At 47.0% G+C, this 19,725-nt stretch overlaps 1 protein-coding gene across 1 annotated transcript in view; it reads left to right on the top strand.

The window, feature by feature from the left end:
* The first annotated feature begins 12,839 nt into the window (after positions 1 to 12,839).
* arhgap39 (Rho GTPase activating protein 39) overlaps positions 12,840 to 19,725 on the top strand; it is a 70,165-nt gene continuing 63,279 nt past the window's right edge. Inside the window, exon 1 of the mRNA XM_034531566.1 lies at positions 12,840 to 12,955. Coding sequence (XP_034387457.1) covers positions 12,945 to 12,955 — 11 coding nt within the window. The 5' untranslated portion in view covers positions 12,840 to 12,944. The remainder of the gene's footprint in view (positions 12,956 to 19,725) is intronic.

Here is a 19,725-nt window from a genome sequence, read left to right as displayed (position 1 = left end):
GCAGTGTGTGAAGGAGGCCTTGTTTCGATACAGGAAACCCAGTCTAGCTTTGACTTTAGCCAGAAGGTTATTGATGTTGTTAGGTTGTAGTGGATTTTATATATATTTGCACATGTAGATAAAATAAGTTTATGTTTTAAAGTAATACATAAAGAAAGATATGATAATTAATTTGGGATATTATGAGGAATATTCTGGAGGAATGTATTATGAAACATAAGAGAGGATCACTGTTTTATTATTCTGTTTTAATGACAAATGTAATGATTAACTGTATGATGCATGAGAATGAATGAATGTTTTATTGTTTAGACAATAGTTAAAATGGATGCCGATTGAAAACTAATTTGTTGCTTTTATTCGGAAGGCAGGATAATAGGGTTTTATTGTGAAGGGGAACTTCCTGTCCTTGACCGGAAGAGTGAGCTTTGACCTCGCCTGTTTACTAAATTGGCGTAGCGAACAGAATTGCTGCATCCTTTGAACTGACCAATGGAACTAACCTTTAGGTGTGAATTCATTTGCATGACCAGACTAACGACCGAGCATTTGTTCTGGGGACATGGTTCTACTGGTCTGGAGACTCGAGACAGCCCCGGTATGTGGCTCCCTGGGAGCTGCACTCCGTCTGTGGAGAGTTCCTCCTTTCTGGCCCCACGATCGTGAACGCTACATGAGTATTATCTTTGCCATTAAATATTGTTAAACTTTAACTCGAATCCTGAATTTCCTGCGGCCACGGGACCCGGAGCTTTGAACACGAATCTTACAATGTGTATGTTAAATGAGAGCGATAAGTCCAACCAGAAGCCAAGGTATTTGTAGGAGGTGACAAACTCCAGCTCTGAGCCATCAGCACTGTAGATCTTGGGATGATGAGGTTTTTCCGGTCAAACCTGCATCTTCCTGATGTTATTTTACTCTGCCCCGAACACCTCAGAGATCAATTATCTGGTGATGTGGTTTCTGTAGATGGCATTGCCCTGGCATCTTGTTATGTGCAGCTGCAGGTAACTGGACCCAAACACCGTCAACGAGGGAAAGGCAACTTTATTGCACAACAGGCTTCAACGCAGACAAAACAAGCTCACACACAGGATCTTCAGCGATCAACACAAGACTAACCGACCAAGGGGAATGACACGAACAGGACTTAAATACAGAGGGCTGGTGCAGGTGATTGGACACAGGAGGAAACAATCAGGGACAGGGAAGACAATCACAGGGACAGGAAGTGCAGAGAAACAGAGGACACGAGAGACAAGGACTTCAAAATAAAAGAGGAAACACGACACAACACTACAGATCCTGACATAACCCCCCCCCCTCAAGGGGCAGATTCCAGACGTCCCAACACAGTCCCCCAGGGTGGGTGGAGGGGAGCCGGAGGCGGGACCAAAAGCATGGCAGAAGAAGTCCGGGGGACGGGCCGGAGGACGACCACCAGGAGGACTGACCTGCTCCGGAGGACGGGCAGGAGGACGGCCACCAGGCCGATAGACCGGCTCCGGGGGACGGGCAGAAGGGCGACTACCAGGCGGACGGACGGGCTCCGGGGGACGGGCTGAAGGACGGCCACCAGGCGGACAGACGGACTCCGGGGGACGGGCTGAAGGACGGCCACCAGACGGACAGACGGACTCCGGAAAACCGGGCTCTGGAAAACCGGGCTCAGGGGAACCGGGCTCTGGAGCCGTAGGCCGTGCCAAAGGAACCCCGGGAACAGAAGCCGGAAGCGGCCAGGGTGGCGACCGAACACAGGGAGCCTGAGTCGGCCGGGGCGGCAACGGGACAGGAGGAAACGGAGTTTGCCGGGGCGGCGACGTGACCCGGGGAACCGGGGGCGGCGACGGGACACGGGGAACCGGGATCGGCCGGGGCGCCGACGGGAAACGGGGAGCCGGGATCGGCCGGGGCGCCGACGTGACACGGGGAGCAGGGGTCGGCCGGGGCGCCGACGGGACGCGGGGAGCCGGTGTCGGCCGGGGCGCTGACGGGACACGGGGAGATGGGGTCGGCCGGGGCGCCGACGGGACACGGGGAGATGGGGTCGGCCGGGGCGCCGACGGGACACGGGGAGATGGGGTCAGCCGGGGCGCCGACGGGACACAGGGAGATGGCGCACGGAGCATCTCAACGCTGATCGGCATTTGCAACTCAGTGTCAGGCGAATTTTTCGCTTCGCCTCATTTGCGCCGCGCCATCCACGCCGCCCTGCGAAGATTTGCTTTATTCACATCCATTCGTGTCTGGGCATTGACTTTGCATGGAATCTACTGGCGCAAAAAATTTGCACCGCTTTTGTTGTGAACGCAGAATAAGTGAGAGAAGAATTTTACAGTGCAGAGCAGCTAATACAGGAGTAATGTGATCTCTTTTCTTAGTTTTTGTGAGTACACAAGCTGCAGCATTCTGGATGAACTGGAGAGATTTAAGAGACTTGTTAGAGCATCCTGGACGCTTTGGATAAAAGCGTTAGCTAAATGACATGTTATGTAATGTAATGTAATCCTGATAATAAGGAATTGCAGTAATCTAGTCTAGAAGTAACAAATGCGTGAATCAGTTTTTCTGCATCTTTTGAGACGAGATGTGCCTGATTTTTTTAATGTTTCATATGAAAAAATGCAGTCCTTGAGATTTTCTTCACGTGGGAGTTAAAGGACAAGTCGTGATCAAAGATAACGCCTAGATTCTTTATGGTGGTGCTGGATGCCAGGGCAATGCCATCTACAGAAACTATATCATTAGATAATTGATTTCTGAGCTGTTCTCGGCCAAGTAAAATAACGTATATCTTCTTCCTTTCAGCACTTAGTTTGGTAAAACAATTAGAGGCAATACCAATGTACCCAAAAGAGATGACATGACGGGGGAAAAAACATGCTTAGATAGTATCATGGGTTAAGCAGATTTAGATTAATTTGTTTTAAGGGCTGTTACGATGCTGCTGCCGCAACGTATGCAATTCCGCTAGAGGATGCCCAATGCTGCTGCAACGTATGCGGTTTGGCTAAAGGATGGCCAGTGCTGCTTCAGCGTATGTGATTGTGCTAAAGGATACCCAGTGCTGCTGCAACGTATGCGATTCCACTAAAGGATGGCCAATGCTGCTGCAACCTATGCAATTCCATACAATGAGTGAGCATGTCTGAGAAATGATTGGCAGACATATGAGGAATAAATGGTGGGCTTGAGGGGTATGGTCTTTGTGGCAGAGAGGTGTGGTTAGGCTGGGCCTGTCTCCGGAGGACCACCGGCGGAGGTTCCGTGAGGCCAGGCTGGGGGCCGAGGACCGGCCATTCGTTTTCGCCTAGCAGCTGAAGGACGCCGCCCCCAGATGGCTGCAACCGGGAGGCTCGGTGGGGGCACAGGAAGTGGCGGAGAAGGTGGTCCTGGAGCAGTTTGTGGGCGGCCTGCCGACCCGAACGTCAGCCTGGGTCCGCTGTCACCGCCCTGCGGCACTTGAGACCGCCATCACCTTGGCAGAGGATCACCTGGCCGTTCATCCCCCCGAGCAGCGGGACGGCGGTCGCGTGGCGGCTACGGCCCGTCCGATTCCCACCCCACGGAGGACGCTACCTCCGCAGTTCACGCCACGGCTGGCGCCGAGGCCAGCACCCCTCCCTCGGGTCCCAGATCCACCGACCACGGCCAGCACCGGCACTCTTCCTGACCTACAGGGGGGTTCTCAAACACGAGGGGAGGAGTGTTGGAGGTGCGGGCAGCCCGGGCACTTCCGGAGGGATTGTCCGCTGATGGAAGTGGGCCAGGTGATCCGGGTTGCCGGCTCTCCAACGCCCTACCCCGGTCCGGGCGCGACATACCGTGTTCCGGTAAGAATCCAGGGGGGTACACATCAGGCGATGGTGGACTCAGGCTGTACACAGTCTATGATCTACCAGTGTCTGGTTCGGCCCGGGGCATTGATGGAGGCATTGTGGGTGAAGATAAGGTGTATGCATGGGGACGTTCACGAGTATCCTATGGTGTCAGTGGAAATTAGATACGGGAGAAAAAACATAATGTGAAGGTCGCGGTTAGCTCCCGCCTTACGCACCCCCTAATCTTGGGAACAGATTTAATAAATTAATGGGACAGGAAGTGTGCAGTTGGACGAAGGGAGGTACGGTATCTGGGGTACCACTTGGGCGCCGGGCAGGTGCGCCCTCAGGTGGACAAGACTGCCGCCATCGCCGCCTGCCCGCCGCCCAAAACAAAAAAAGAGGTGAGGCAGTTTTTGGGGCTGGCCGGTTATTACAGGCGCTTCATTCAAAATTTTGCAGAGCTGACCAGCCCCTTGACTGACCTCACCTGGAAAGGTGCCTCAGATCCGGTCCAGTGGACGGAGCAGTGCCAGTTGGTGTTTGAGAAGGTAAAACAAGCTCTCTGTGGGGAACCACTCCTTCACACACCTAACTTTTCTCTTCCCTTTACTCTGCAGACTGATGCGTCGAACAGAGGGCTGGGGGCCGTTTTGTCCCAGCAGGTAGAGGGGGTTGACCGCCCGGTCCTGTACATCAGCCGGAAGCTGTTAGAGAGGGAGGCCAGGTACAGCACAGTAGAGAAGGAGTGCTTGGCCATCCGGTGGGCGGTTCGACTCCCTGCACTACTACCTCCTGGGGCTCTCTTTCACCCTCTGTTCGGACCATGCCCCGCTCCAATGGCTCCACCGCATGCCCTCCTGGGGCGCTCTTTTGCCTTTCCAATGGCTCCACTGCATGCCCTCCTGGGGCGCTCTTTCACCCTCTGTTTGGACCATGCCCCGCTCCAATGGCTCCACCGCATGCCAACGCCCGGATCACTCGGTGGTATCTGGCTTTGCAGCCTTTTAATTTCAAGGTGAGCCATAGGCCGGGGATGCAGATGGTTGTGGCAGACTTCCTCTCCCGCTCTCATGGGGAGGGGGAGAGAGTAGGTTAGGCCGGATGGCACCCTGGCCTAAGACGGGCGGCGGAGGTATGTGGCAGAGGGGTGCTGTTAGGCTCAGCTGCAGAGCTGAGGGAGCGGGGGGGGGGGGCGGGGGGTTCAGGGAACAGTGCCATGATGTGTAATCCGCCTCAGCTGGGGTCAATTGAATGTTTGTCTCTCCAATATACGGGAGAATGGGAGGGAGAGCGGGGAGCAGACGCTGACCGAGCGTGCGGAAGCAGACGGAAACTTAACAAAATAAAGCCGGTTATCTCCCAAATATCCTGTGTTGCCCTCTTTTGTGCTTTGCCGGGACTCACACCTGTTACAGTCTTCCTGACTGAACTTGAGTATCCTCTGTATAACAATTACAGTTTATGGAGTGTTTTCTAAAATATCGCCTAAAGGAAGCATATATATACAGTATATAAGGTGAATACAATTGGCCCGAGCACAGAACCTTGTGGAACTCCATTACTAACTTTAAGATACATAGAGGATTCATCGTTTACATACACAAACTGGGATCGATCTGATGAATATGACTTAAACCAGTTTAGTATTCTAGTAATCAGATGAGATGATCTATGGTCAATGAGGTTAGCAATTCCTTTCTCAAATTCTGGAATATATATACCAACACTTTCATGCTCATTGTCTGAATGTTTTGATACATCTATTTTGATAATTATAGTAGTTGTAATATTCTTGAACAAAGTACTGTATGTCAAGATTCTTGTCTTTCCACTTCCTTTTCTGATCTAATATTTCAAGATTTACCCAAGGTTGTGGAATTATCTACTGTGGAATGTTGCTACTTGTAACTGCTGGACTGTTTTGTGGTAATTCACTTGTATTGTTTCACTTTCATGTTAATGTCCCATCCAGAACCTTTACCAGAAAAGGTTATGTCCTCTGACAACTCTGCAGAACAGATTATGCTACATTTCCACCCCCCTGCATTCTTATTAAGTATGTTAGTAACTTAGTTATTCTTAAATGCAATTTGAGTTCACTGGATACAACGAGCAATGCATGAATGACTGTGAATTTGAATGCTCCCAAATTAAAGGGGATCTTTTATACTATTTTTTAGGTTCATGCTATTATTTAGATTTTCTACCAGAACAGGTTTACATGCTGTAATGTTATTATTTATTGTATGTCTCTATAAATCTTCCGATAAAGCCCAGTCTGCTGTGATTGGTCAGTACTTACGGTTCTGCCTATCAACCAATCACTCTCTAAACAGCTCTACTAACAGGAGGCTGGCTTCAGCAGTGTGTCTCAGCATAGAGGGTTAGGAGCCCTTTTACAGTGAATAATGCTATTTATATCTCTCTTTTCCGTCAGCTCAGTTACTTCATGCATTTGTAACTGATATGGATAGGGCATGGAAGGAGACAACTCAAAAGACAGTTTTTTAGCATTTAGTTGCTCTTGCAGAAAACAATATACAAAACATGAATTCCCTTCTGGTCTCTCTCTCTTTCTGCACATCTGCCCCTTCAGCAATGAAAATACAGTGTTTACTAAGCTTACTATATCACATTACTATGTATTATTAGTAGTCAAGAGCTATTAAAATTGACAGAAAAACATTAAACCTAAATTATAGTAAGAATTCTGCCAGAGGAAAAACCGCGACACTGGGAAAACACATACCTGCAGAAGACAATATACAACAAATGAATAGCCTTCATTGTGTGTGTGTGTGGGTGTGTGTGTGTGTGTGTGTGTGTCTGTGTGTGTCTCTCTCGCTCTCTCTCTGCACATCTGCTCCTAAACATGCAAAATAACAGAATTTACACAAGGAAATAGATACCGAAATCTCTAACAGATGTGGATAGGGCATGGAAGAATGACTCAAAACATGGTTTATTTGATCCTGCAGAAGACAATGTAACACACATAAATTGCCTTCTGGTCTCCTCTGCAATACAAGATACCATTGAGCAAAACGTTTCCATTTTCCTTAAACATGGAAAGTGCAATGTTTACTGTACCACATTGCTAGATATTATTACTAGTCTAGAGCTTGACAGGAAAACATTCATCCAAAATTACAACAATAATTATTTTCAAAACCATGAATAGTAATAAACAAGAGGAAAACAGTGACACTGAGTGGACAAAATAAACAGCTACGTGAACTAGAGTGACTCATTCTAACATTAAACAAAGGAAAACACATACCTGCAGAAGACAATACAACACACATGAATTCCCTTCTGGGCCCTATTTCTCGTACCTGGCTAACGTAGTCATTTTCAGGTTAAGATTACATAAGTCAGGGTTTTCGGTTCCACAAAGCAAGTTTGGCAAAATCACCATAGCAACACATCCAAAAATTGTAACCTGCTCCAGCGCAGGCTAATTCAATCTAGCTGGATAAACTGGCCACTCCCCCGGAAGAAAATGGCAGCTCCCTTCCTCAGAGATTTATGAAGGAGCGATATTAGTTAGATTAACTTTTTATAGGGAGAGAGTTCTTCGAGATCGCCAAGATCCGTTATCATGTGATGACTTCCTATACGAGCACTATCGATTCTGCCCACAAGGAATCATTTATTTACAGACCTTCTCGAGCCGTACATTGAACACCACACACCGCAGTCTGGCATTGACTGTCTTACAGACTGTATGCAGAGCCTTGTGGTACATTGTTGTACAGTGTGGTACATTGTGGTACATTGTTGTACAGCCCGTCCTACTTCTAAAGGGGGAAGCGTCAATCACCAAAACCATGATTTTCTAACAGCACAAAGACAAATAAACTCAAAGGGAGAGCCTCTTTTTTCTCCGCTGACGAGCAGGAGATGATCATGAACGTATATGAGGAATTCCAGACCATAATCATGGAACATCTAACACTGCTGCGAGGTATCAGACAAGTTCAATGTGTAATGCTGCGTTCACATGAATATTCATAACGCTTTACTCATGTGAGTTTACTCGCCCGACTATTTGTGGTTAATTCATGTGCTTCATTCACTTCACTCGCGCTGGAGAGGGGGCATGGCTTATCTCAGTGGAAACAGTTATAACTTCCGCCATCCACCATGGAAGAAATAACCACTATTCTGCATTATACTTGTCCCACAAACATCGGAACATCAAACGTCCTTGTGTTTGGGTTCATAACATTAATATCATATATATATATTTATACATAATATCACCCGTAGGCTCACACAGCTCGGTGACTTTCACCGACTACGTCTGGATAACTATGAAAATGTGCTTTATTCGCATCCATTCATCTGTGCATTGACTTTCATGGAATTTACTCGCAACGCTTTTGGTGTGAACGCAGCATAAGTGTTGGGAAAATGTATCGGCTAATTTTAAGTGCCTCATCACCCCAATCAATCCGATTATATTTCTTTAAATGTGCCTGCTGGCAGTCAGCTTAATGGCATGCATCAACCAATGAGATCTAAAGTAACTCAACTCTTTCAGAACAAGTAGATAATATATATGTGTATATACATGTATGCGGAGATGACCATATAGAACTAGGAGTTTGAATATGTGTGCGCAAATCTGTGTATGGGCGGATCAGTACGTATGTATGTATTATTCATAATCAGAAATTCAATCAATTGAAGCAGTGAAAATAAATAACTGGATGGATGGATTGCCTGCAATTCCATAAAAGTCCTCTTTTATTGCATTTACTCGGACATGGCCAGGGAACGTAATGAACACATACGTTTCTTAAGAGCTAAATAAACGTTACGAACAGCATGGCATGCAGCGGCTTTCCCGATGTTCTGCATCGCCGACACTGTACAACAATGTACAACAATGTACCACAGTGTAGAACAATGTACCACAATGTACAACAATGTAAAATAATGTACCACAATCTACAACAATGTACCACACTGTACAACAATGTACCACTCGCAAAAAAGAGCAAGGCTATGCATACAGTCTGTGAGACAGTCAATGCCTGGCTGCGGCGTGTGGTGTTCAATGTATGGCTCGAGAAGGTCTGTAAATAAATGATTCCTTGTGGACAGAATCGATAGCACTCGTATAGGAAGTCATCATCACGCGATAACGGATCTTGGCGATTTGAAAGAACTCTCTTCCTATAAAACACTAATCTAACTAATATCACTCCTTCATCAATGGGATCTCTGAGGAAGGGAGCTGCCATTTTCTTCCGGGGGAGTGGCCAGTTTATCCAGCTAGATTGAATTAGCCTGCCCTGGAGCAGGTTCAAATTTTGGGATGTGTTGCTATGGTAATTTTACCAAACTTGCTTTGTGGAATCAAAAAGCCTGACTTATGTAATCTTATCCTGAAAATTATCCAGCTAACTAAGTTAGCCAGGTACGAGAAATAGGGCCCGGGAGCAGACGGTTAAGCCTGGAGTAGAATGTTTGACTGTTGTTTGGCGTAGGCTCCACCCACAGTAGCCTGTGTACTGTAGGCTCCTCTCACAGTACACAGGCTCCGCCGAATAAATGGCAATAAGCAAGATAATATCATATGTCAGGGCGGCTTGACGTAATACAAATCGCGCTAAAGGGGCTAAATGAAACAGCCACAAAACAGATCTTACCCTCAGCAATGCAGAATATCATTGTGCGGGAAAGACGGGACAACGGAAGCTTCAGAGATGCAGAAGAGGCTTGATGTCATTTCGGCAGGAAACAAAAAAAATAATGGACATAAAATTCACAAATACTCAACAAAATAAAAAACGCTCTGAAGACAGTGGAGATGGTTGTGGATTACAGGAAGAATGCAGCCCCACCCGCCCCTCTCATCCTGTGTGACTCCCCCGTCGACGCTGTGGAGTCCTTCCGCTTCCTGGGCTCCATCATTACCCATTATCCATCAGGACAAAGACCTCCCGCCACACCAAAAGTTTTTTCCTGTCGGCAGTCGGGCTCATCAATGGAGCCCGGGTCCCCCACTGACTGACTCTGTCACCCCCAGGACTACCTCCTCTTCTTCCTCCTTCCTCTCTCCTCCACACAAATGTCACTTTAACATGCACTTGAACTTAAACACACATGTCACTTGAAACACACACCTAAACACTTTAACATTATTTGTTGTCCGAGCACTTTATCTTATACTTAATACACACATTGCACTGTTGCTGTCGCGCTGATTGTTGTTTGTCATGTCTAATGTTGCACCTTCCGCCAAAAAAAATTCCTCGTTTGTGTAAACATTCCTGGCAATAAACAGTTTCTGATTCTGATTCTGATTCTGATATCTAGGGGCTGGACGAGGGCAAACCTGATTCAGCCCTAACTATAAGCACTATTAAAGAGGAAAGTCTTAAGTCTACTCTTAAATGAGGTGACTGTGTCTGCCTCCCGGACTGAAAGTGGAAGCTGGTTCCATAAAAGAGGAGCTTGATAACTGAAGGCTCTGGCTCCCATCCTACTTTTTAAGACTCTAACCACAACTAGCCCAAATTTAGTGAGCGCAGCTCTCTAGTGGAGCAATATGGTACTACAAGCTCCTTAAGATATGATGGTGCATCACCAATCAAGGCTTTGTAGGTGAGGAGAAGAATTTTAAATGTGATTCTTGATTTTACAGGGAGCCAGAGCAGAGCAGCTAATACAGGAGTAATGTGATCTCTTTTCTTAGTTTTTGTGAGTACACGAGCTGCAGCATTCTGGATCAACTGGAGGGACTTACGGGACTTATTAGAGCACCCTGATAATAAGGAATTGCAGTAATCTAGTCTAGAAGTAACAAACGCGTGAACCCAACAAGTGCCTGATTTTTGAAATGTTACGTAGATGAAACAATGCAATCCTTGAGATTTGCTTAACGTGGGAGTTAAAGCACAAGTCCTGATCAAAGATAACGCCAAGATTCTTTACAGTGGTGTCGGATGTCAGGGCAATGCCATATACAGAAACCACATCACCAGATAATTGATCTCTGAGGTGTTCAGGGCCGAGTAAAATTTAGTTTAACATCAGGAAGTTGCAGGTCATCCATGTTTTTATGTCTTTAAGACGTGCTTGAAGTATAAGCCTCTGTAATGCAAATGGAGCCTGAAAGGCTAAATGAAACAGCCACCAAACTTATATTTTAACAGTCAACATTATTATTAGCAGGGGCAAAGCAACAGCTCAAATACTTCCTATACTTCATTACAGTCTGATCATAATATAAATGTCTCACTGACACCCAGGCTGGTTGAAAGTCCTTTTAGTAAAATTAATCCTTCCAAGGGGAGAAGGAGATGTCTTTGCCCGGGCCTGGCGTAGACACCTCCTCCACCTGCCGAGGGTGATCCTCTGGACTCCGTCACAGAAAAACTGTGTTCTATTTAACCCTGTTTTAGGCAGAGGGAAATGAAAATCTCCGTGAGACGATTCCTGCACACGATTGAGGTACTCTGACCCTCTGGTATATGTATATGTATATGTATATATATATATATATATATATATATATATATATATATATATATATATATATATATATGTATATATATATATATATATATATATATATATATATATATAAATATATATATGTATATCGTTTTAAATGAAAACGAAAAAAGCAGAGTTGTCATATTTTTTGGGACTAAAAATACTTTGAATCAGAGTAAACTCATAAGCAACAATAGCTGAGGTGGCTGCTGTTCCAACTGCAGAAGCACCGTCCTGCGTCCTTTGGAGTCTGGACTCCTAAGTCCAACTCCAAAAGTTCACTAGTCTGTACTTGGCGTCCTTGCAACCTGATGACCTCTAGTTGAAAGCTTTAGTTTTATACACGTGTTAACCCCTATGAAATGCATCATCAGCCTCATGCAGGTGGTATCTAATTCCACCCATCAAGTTGTTTGGCTCCTGGTTGGTTGTGGGGTTCCCATGCGTTCTCTATATCCCCGTGGGTTCCATCCCACAGTCACATGGCTGGATGTCTCCAAGTGGTTCTCAAGTGTGGTGTGAATGGGAGTGTCTGTAGCTTTGATAGCCCTGCGATGCGTTGAAGATGTCCAGCTTGTGCCCCAGAGTATGCTGGGACCTGAACCCCTGATGAAGACGGACAGATGAAGTCCTCCGCCCGATATCTGTGATGAGCAATACATAACCAGAATCCCGCAAACACAGTCCTTTAATGTGAACATGAATGCATCGCCACTTGAATCGAGCGGTGCGCGTTTCTTTTTGCATAAAGTTGACTACATTTAGCACGTTTAATACCGGACGCTATTGTATGTTAACTTCAGAATACGCAAGCATAATTGAATACACCAAATAAACGTTTGGCGTTTTGTCTTAAATGTGCATAGCATTCAACTACTGCTGATTCACCCTTTAGCCTCTGGCGTGACATTGTAAGTGAAGGAAAAATATCAAGATAGGAAACATCTGGCTGCTCACGAGTTGCCATGTGTGTTTAGATTGTGTTTATTTAATTGTTTTCATGGGTATGCATGTGTAGCGTGGTTTTAATAAAACAGAGCAGTATGACCATCTTGTTACAGCAGGTTTTGAGACTGGCATGGGCATTTTCAGAATGATTTCATAGTAAAGACTAAATAAGAATGCTTACATCAATAATCAAATGTATTATAATTTGTAAAAAGACGCTTTTTTAAAGATAAAATGCTTACATTTTTTCACAATTTTGCCATATTGACATAACATTATATTGAAGATTTCCAAGGTACTGATTTGTTATTTTGTCCGGTTTTGCAAACAAGTCTCTCATAATGTCTTTATATTTGTTCTGTATATAGCCTACAGACAATGCGTTCTTCGCATTACAACAGTACAGGCCTACATTTATGTCTAAATATTGTATCCCGTTTATATTTTTCACTTCTATATCTCCAGGTGCCACATTGGCGCGATCGGGCCAAACGCTTTTATTGTGAAGGTACTGACCGGAAGCGGTGTTTGTCACGATCGACAGCTCGACACTGGTCTGGGAGGAGTGACTCGTTGACTGCGGCGACCGCAATTTCGGCAACATGGGAGCCGCTGTGGGATTTATTCTAACGGGATTTTAAAGAACCGTCCGGGACAATGGCAGAGAGGTGAGAACCAAAGCGGTTTTATTCTATTTTCGTCTCAGAGAGCGAGAGGGAGGCGGCCGACACAGCGACGAGGCTAACAGCGGTTCCTCTGGTCGCCGCGCTGAAGCCACCGTTAGCTAGCTCACGACTGATCGCTCGCGCAATCCAACAATTATGTTCATCGCGGAAAAAAACACGTCTCTGTATTCGGGGGTTGTGTTCTGGTCTGCTGGCCGCTGTTGGATTGGGAGAATCCACTCCCCTCCTTCGGGTATTTGTCAAGGTGGAAGGAGCGGCAGAGAGGAGGCTGCGCGCGACGGGGATGCTGTTGCACCTGTCGGTCTACATCTCTTTGCTGGAATGCAGCTAACCTGCTCCTCGAACCGGAAGATGCTAGCGACAGAGGCGCCCCGTGCACCTACAGCCGCCGGTGTGGGCTGAGGCTCGGCTGGCCAGGTCCTCCCTCGCAGCATCCGTCTTCTCCCTTCGGGATGGATGGAGGCGCCTCCCATGAGAGGAGGTGCTGGCCACGGGAGAAGCGTGGCACAGTCTGTGCCGTGCTGGGTGACATCTCCACGGGAACGTGCGACCTGCAATCATTTCATAGCACTCAGCTTCACAGCCATCTTTTTTAAAGTAGTAGTTTCCCGTCGGGAATTCATCCACCAATGATGGAATATGAGCCATTATTACTATGATGCCCATCTTTCAGAGCGGCTTCTCGCTGTGGTCTTCCGCGGATGGCGAGGAGGTGACGACACAAAACAAAAGTCTCAACTTGTAACGTTGCTGCGTTTGGAGTTGCTCGGTGTATTTCGGTCATCTTCGGACCCGATAGCAGGTGCCGACGATGCCGACCTTTCCCTCGTGTTGCATAACGTAACCTGGCGTGTTGACTCGCCGCTGCTCCGGTAAAACCATTAAAACGTTCATTTAAATCGAGCCTGGAGCCACAGCAGAGAGAGCAAAGTGATGCTCTCATTCCGTGTGTTGCAGCTTTAAAGTGAGGGTGTGGGCCCGCAGCTTCAGCAGAGACAATGGCAGTTCCTCCCCAGCAGCGAGCACGCTCATAATCCCCGAGTTAATAATTGATGGGTGTTAAATTCATGTCGCGGGAGGAGGGAGGGGGGGGGGTCACTGGGCTCGTGTAAATCACTACTGCGGGTCTGTCCCGCGGGCTTTGGGGCACCGCGCAAATCCAGCGGTGTTTGTCCACTCGGCCCATTGAGCTGGTCCAAATGCTTCATCATCATCATCATCATCATCATCGAGTGACTCTGTGGGGCAGAAACCTGTCAATCTCAGCCCGCACTATGGTCTGTTTGACTCTAAATTGACCATAATTTACTAAATGAACATCATGCTGTATTGAAGAAGACTTGAAACTAGAGATTGAGACCATAAACTCATGATTACAATGTTTACTGAGGAAATAAATTAAGAGTAGTCATTTATATAGACTTCTATACAACCAGAGGAGTCACCCCTGGTGGTCAGTAGAGAGAATGTAGCTTTAACACACGAAGCATAGACTTCTATACAACCAGAGGAGTCGCCCCCTGGTGTTCAGTAGAGAGAATGCAGCTTTAAGACACAAAGCGTAGACTTCTATACAACCAGAGGAGTCTCCCCCTGGTGGTCAGTAGAGAGAATGCAGCTTTAACACATGAAGCATAGACTTCTATACAACCAGAGGAGTTGCCCACTGGTGGTAATTAGAGAGAATGCACGTTTTAAGACACTTCCTCATCAGCTTGACGCCTGGACTGAACTTAGAGCTAAAATACCTTAAATTGTCATAACTTTTTCTGGTCCTCGGTTGTTGGATGTCATTTTCCAGATTTCATTTCAACAACCTTCAGTCAAGGTTTTTATTCGTACTCAAGTTGTAAATATGCATATAAATCCATTGTGTAGGCTATGAGGGTGGACTGTTGTTTCAGGGCCGATAACTAATATTAGTAATCAAGGAGGCTGACAACAACTGAACTTAATTTACTCGTGACGCGTAACCAATGAGACAGTGCTGTGGGTGGGACATTGAGCGAGCATCAGAGCCAATGAAGCACATTTAAAAATGAACTTTCAAATACTTGTACAAATGCTGATAGCCAGGCCGGTAATCGTTCGACCCCGAGTAGGTTCATGTATGCCTTAATGTAGCTGCTGTCCAAACTCTAAACGCACCATGTGTTGTGGTTGCGTTGTGCTCCAGTCTGTCAACTACTCTGAATGAAGAAATCATGTGCACTTCTTCTGTGAGGTTTTCATGATTGTTGAAACAAGGCCTCCAATAAACAGCTCTTAAAGAAGCCCTTAATTCTCAAGAGTAACGGAAGAATGATATTACTGCTGCTAGCACAGCTGCTGATAGTTATCAGACAAATTATTCCTGTTCTTAATTTCTCGAACGGTCAGTGCCGAACTTGAGACCATCCTGAAAAGAATCTGTCACATGACTGGCTGCACGTGTCTACTTCTGGCAGCCAGCTTGACATTTGATCCCAGCAAAAGGGTGGGGCACCGAGTTTATGTGTTGGGCCGGCAGCATATGGTGGAAATATTCATATGGGCACGCTCAAGCCACTAAGCTGCCGCCGTGTCCCTCACATACACTCCCGTTGGCTCCAGCGTCCCCCTGCTCCGGGAAGTAAAGAGGCCAGGTCTTCAACAGGACGGAGGGGGAGTCCTCCATCGATACCTGTGACTAAACACCTTTGTTCTTCCTTCAGTCTTGTAGTTTGTAACAAGACAATGCACAGCCTGAAATAGTTACAACGCATTATACAATACAATGTTTTAATGGGATTTTACATTGTTGTCATTATTATAGAAAACACTGTGATATGACACTATATGAAGTGTGACATTTCCACTTCAACCCTCCACTCGTCAAACAAATGGCTTATGGGAATTCTGGGAAATGTATGAACTAGCGCATTTGAAGCATGACCCATATTAGGGACTAGAATCAGGATATCTTGGCCTGTGCTACATCTATAATAGACAATAACATTAACAACAATCAACAACAATCAACACAGTGCAATAATTAAGAATATAAATATAAAATAAAGTGCACAGAAAGGCAGGTTTCAGTACTTTAACCAGTGTAACTAAGTTTAAAGTGACAAGTGTATTTAAAGTGAAGAGTTACGTGTATGTATTTAAGTGAAGAATTAGGTGATGTGAAGAATTAAGGGACGTGCAGGCGAGTGACCGGAAGGAAATTGTCCTGGGAATGACAGTCAGTCAGTGGGGGACCCTAGCTCTGTTCATGATGGTCAGTGGGGGACCCGGGCTCTGTTCATGAGGGTCAGTGGGGGACTGTTCATGAGCCCGACTGCCGACGGGAAGAAACTGTTTGTGTGGCGTGAGGTCCTGGTCCTGATGGACCGCAGTCTCCTGCCAGATGAAGGGACTCAAACAGTTTGTGTCCAGGGGGAGAGAATCAGCTACAATCGTCAGATTGCAGCCAATCACCTCCCAGCAGTGCGTATGATACACTGCAGCCTGCCCTGGTCCTTGTTAGTGGCTGCAGCGTACCACACAGAAGATGGACTCAATGATGGAAGTGTAGAAGTGCACCTTCATTGTCTTTGGCAGGTTGAACTTCTTCATCTGCCTCAGGAAGAACATCCTCTGCTTTGCCTTCTTAGTGATGGAGCTGATGTTCAGCTCCCATTTGAGGTCCTGGATTATGATGGAACCAAGGAAGAGGAAAGACTCCACAGCGTTGACGGGGGAGTCACACAGGGTGATGGGGGCGGGTGGGGCTGCGTTCTTCCTGAAGTCCACTACCATCTCCACTGTCTTGAGAGCGTTGAGCTCTAAGTTGTTTTGACTGCACCAAGTCACCAGATGATCAGTCTCCCACCTGTAGGCGGACTCATCCCCACCAGAGTCCAATGAGGGTGGTGTCATCAGTGAACTTCAGGAGCTTGACGGATGGTGACTGGAGGTGCAGGTGTTGGTGTACAGGGAGAAGAGCAGAGGGGAAAGAACTCAGCCTTGGTGGGAACCGGTGCTGATGGACCAAGAGCCTGAGACGGGTTTTCCGGCTACTTTCTGTCTGACAGGAAGTCTGTGATCCACTTGCAGGTGGAGTCGGGTACGTGCAGCTGAGAGAGCTTGTCATGCAGCAGAGATGAGATGATGGTGTTAAAGGCAGAGCTGAAGTCTACAAACAGGATCCCGGTGTAGGTTCCTGGGGAGTCCAGATGCTGGAGGATGAAGTGAAGGGCCATGTTGATGATAGCAAACTGCAGGTGGTCCAGATGTGGGTCGATGAGGGTTTTGAGGTGGGACAGGACTCGGTGTTTAAAGGACTTCATGACCGCAGAGGTCAGGGCGACGGGCCTGTAGTCATTAAGTCCTGCGATCTTTGTTTTTTGGGGACGGGGATTATGGTGGACGCCTTGAAGCAGGCTGGAACGTGAACATCTTATTTCATTAGCATATTCTGATTCTTGTTCCAAACAAGCATTATCTGATTCAGACATGTGGGACATGCTGATATTTATCGGATTTAAGGAGCATTCTTTTGACATTTATACATTTGGAATGGGGCGTTTTATGGCACACTTTGCTACACACTGCCTTTTTTCCTGTTAACTCTCTGTGCAACGCTCCGTGCGTCGAACACAAACCAACTAGGTGCAGTAAAGACTCATAACTGAGCTGAAACCCCCCCACACAGATTATGTTCCGCCGCTGCATCGGTGCAGAATCGCTCTGCATCTCAGAATAGAGACATTTCCACATCTCTTAGTAACAACACAAAGTGTTTCTGCTTGTGGCCTTCACAAAGGGTCATCATAAAACCCATCTCAGAGAACATCAACATTTGTATTTAACGCTTAAATAGAGTTTTGAACCATTGAATCTCCGTTGAATCCTATAGGAGACGTTTGACCTTTACCGTAGTCATAGTTTGTTTCACTGAATGTCGATCTCCCTGCACTGTAAAACTGCAGCACGCCTCTGCAGATACTTCAAACATGCCAGTCACATTTCATCCGTCACAGTGTAGTCATTTGCTGAAGTGGTTGCAGCTCTAATCTTTTTTGCCGTTAGCTCGTCTGTGTGTTGGCGGAGGGCCAAGAGGAGGGGGGGTGTGGACAGAGGGGGGAGAGGAAACAAAGCTAAGAGGGAATATTGACAGGCTGAGGACAGCGCATCGCAGAGAATGACTCCCCACACATCTGTTGAGTTGTCGAGCTCTCCGCTGACATCCTCGGACACCGATGGCTGCGGCAAGGCCCACTTGAATTAGAACAGGAAACTGAGCGGAGATAGCAGCATGTTGACAGTGGATGGGGGAGGGTCTGGCGACATGGAGGGACTATCGACAGATGAAGAGAGTGAGAGCACTTTCTCTCTCTAATAGGATTATTGTAAATATGTTGGTCTGGGGGGCTGCCCCCAGAGGCCTCCAAATCGGTGTGTGTGTGTGTGTGTGTGCGTGCATGCGTGCCTGTGTGCGTATTTGTGTGTGCGTGGGTGCGTGTTTGTGCATGTGTGTGGGTGCGTTTTTATGCATGTGTGTGCGTGTTTGTGTGTGCGTGGGTGCGTGTTTGTGTGTATGGTGGGTACGGCTGGGCTTCAGTCAGTATGGCTGGTACGGCTGGGCTTCCATCAGTACGGCTGGGCTTCAGTCAGTACGGCTGGGCTTCTGTCAGTACGGCTGGTACGGCTGGGCTTCAGGCAGTACGGCTGGTACGGCTGGGCTTCTGTCAGTACGGCTGGGCTTCAGTCAGTACGGCTGGTACGGCTGGGCTTCTGTCAGTACGGCTGGGCTTCAGTCAGTACGGCTGGTACGGCTGGGCTTCTGTCAGTACGGCTGGGCTTCAGTCAGTACGGCTGGGCTTCAGTCAGTACGGCTGGTACGGCTGGGCTTCAGGCAGTACGGCTGGTACGGCTGGGCTTCTGTCAGTACGGCTGGGCTTCAGTCAGTACGGCTGGTACGGCTGGGCTTCTGTCAGTACGGCTGGGCTTCAGTCAGTACGGCTGGGCTTCAGTCAGTACGGCTGGTACGGCTGGGCTTCAGGCAGTACGGCTGGTACGGCTGGGCTTCTGTCAGTACGGCTGGGCTTCAGTCAGTACGGCTGGTACGGCTGGGCTTCAGGCAGTACGGCTGGGCTTCAGTCAGTACGGCTGGGCTTCAGTCAGTACGGCTGGTACGGCTGGGCTTCAGGCAGTACGGCTGGGCTTCAGTCAGTACGGCTGGTACGGCTGGGCTTCAGGCAGTACAGCTGGTACGGCTGGGCTTCAGTCAGTACGGCAGGGCGGTACGGCCTAAAGTTTCTATCACGGTTTAACTTAAATTAGTTGTCCTTGAATGTCAATATACATGCTACCGAAGGGGTGGAGCACTGGTATGGCAACTGTGTGGCATAGTTTCAACCCTCCTGAAATGGTCTAACAATTCTAAATGTTAAATTTCAATATTCTCACTGTAGGGCACATTCTTATACCTTCCACCCCCTACTTGTCAGTATGTGAGACCCAGGATGGCAGCTAAATTAGGCTTTTTCTTGGGCCAATGCCGATTATTAGTAATCAATAACAGATCATTGCAACCAATATCAGTTCCGTAAGACTTGCATTGTTTTAGGGTTGTGAAAATTCCGTCATGATCTAATATAACCCGTCATTTAAACTTTTAGATTACAATAAGACTTTAAACGGTGAGTCTGAAATTACAGATGGCATTCAGATTTGTTCGTCATTGATAAAAAAAAATACAGTCAATGAATAATATTTGGTTAATGCAACCTCTGACATGATGA

The sequence above is a fragment of the Cyclopterus lumpus genome, chromosome 4, assembly GCF_009769545.1.
Source record: "Cyclopterus lumpus isolate fCycLum1 chromosome 4, fCycLum1.pri, whole genome shotgun sequence".
NCBI lineage: Eukaryota > Metazoa > Chordata > Actinopteri > Perciformes > Cyclopteridae > Cyclopterus > Cyclopterus lumpus.
The sequence above is the reverse complement of the archived record's forward strand: the minus strand, read 5'-3'. Positions and strand labels throughout refer to the sequence as shown.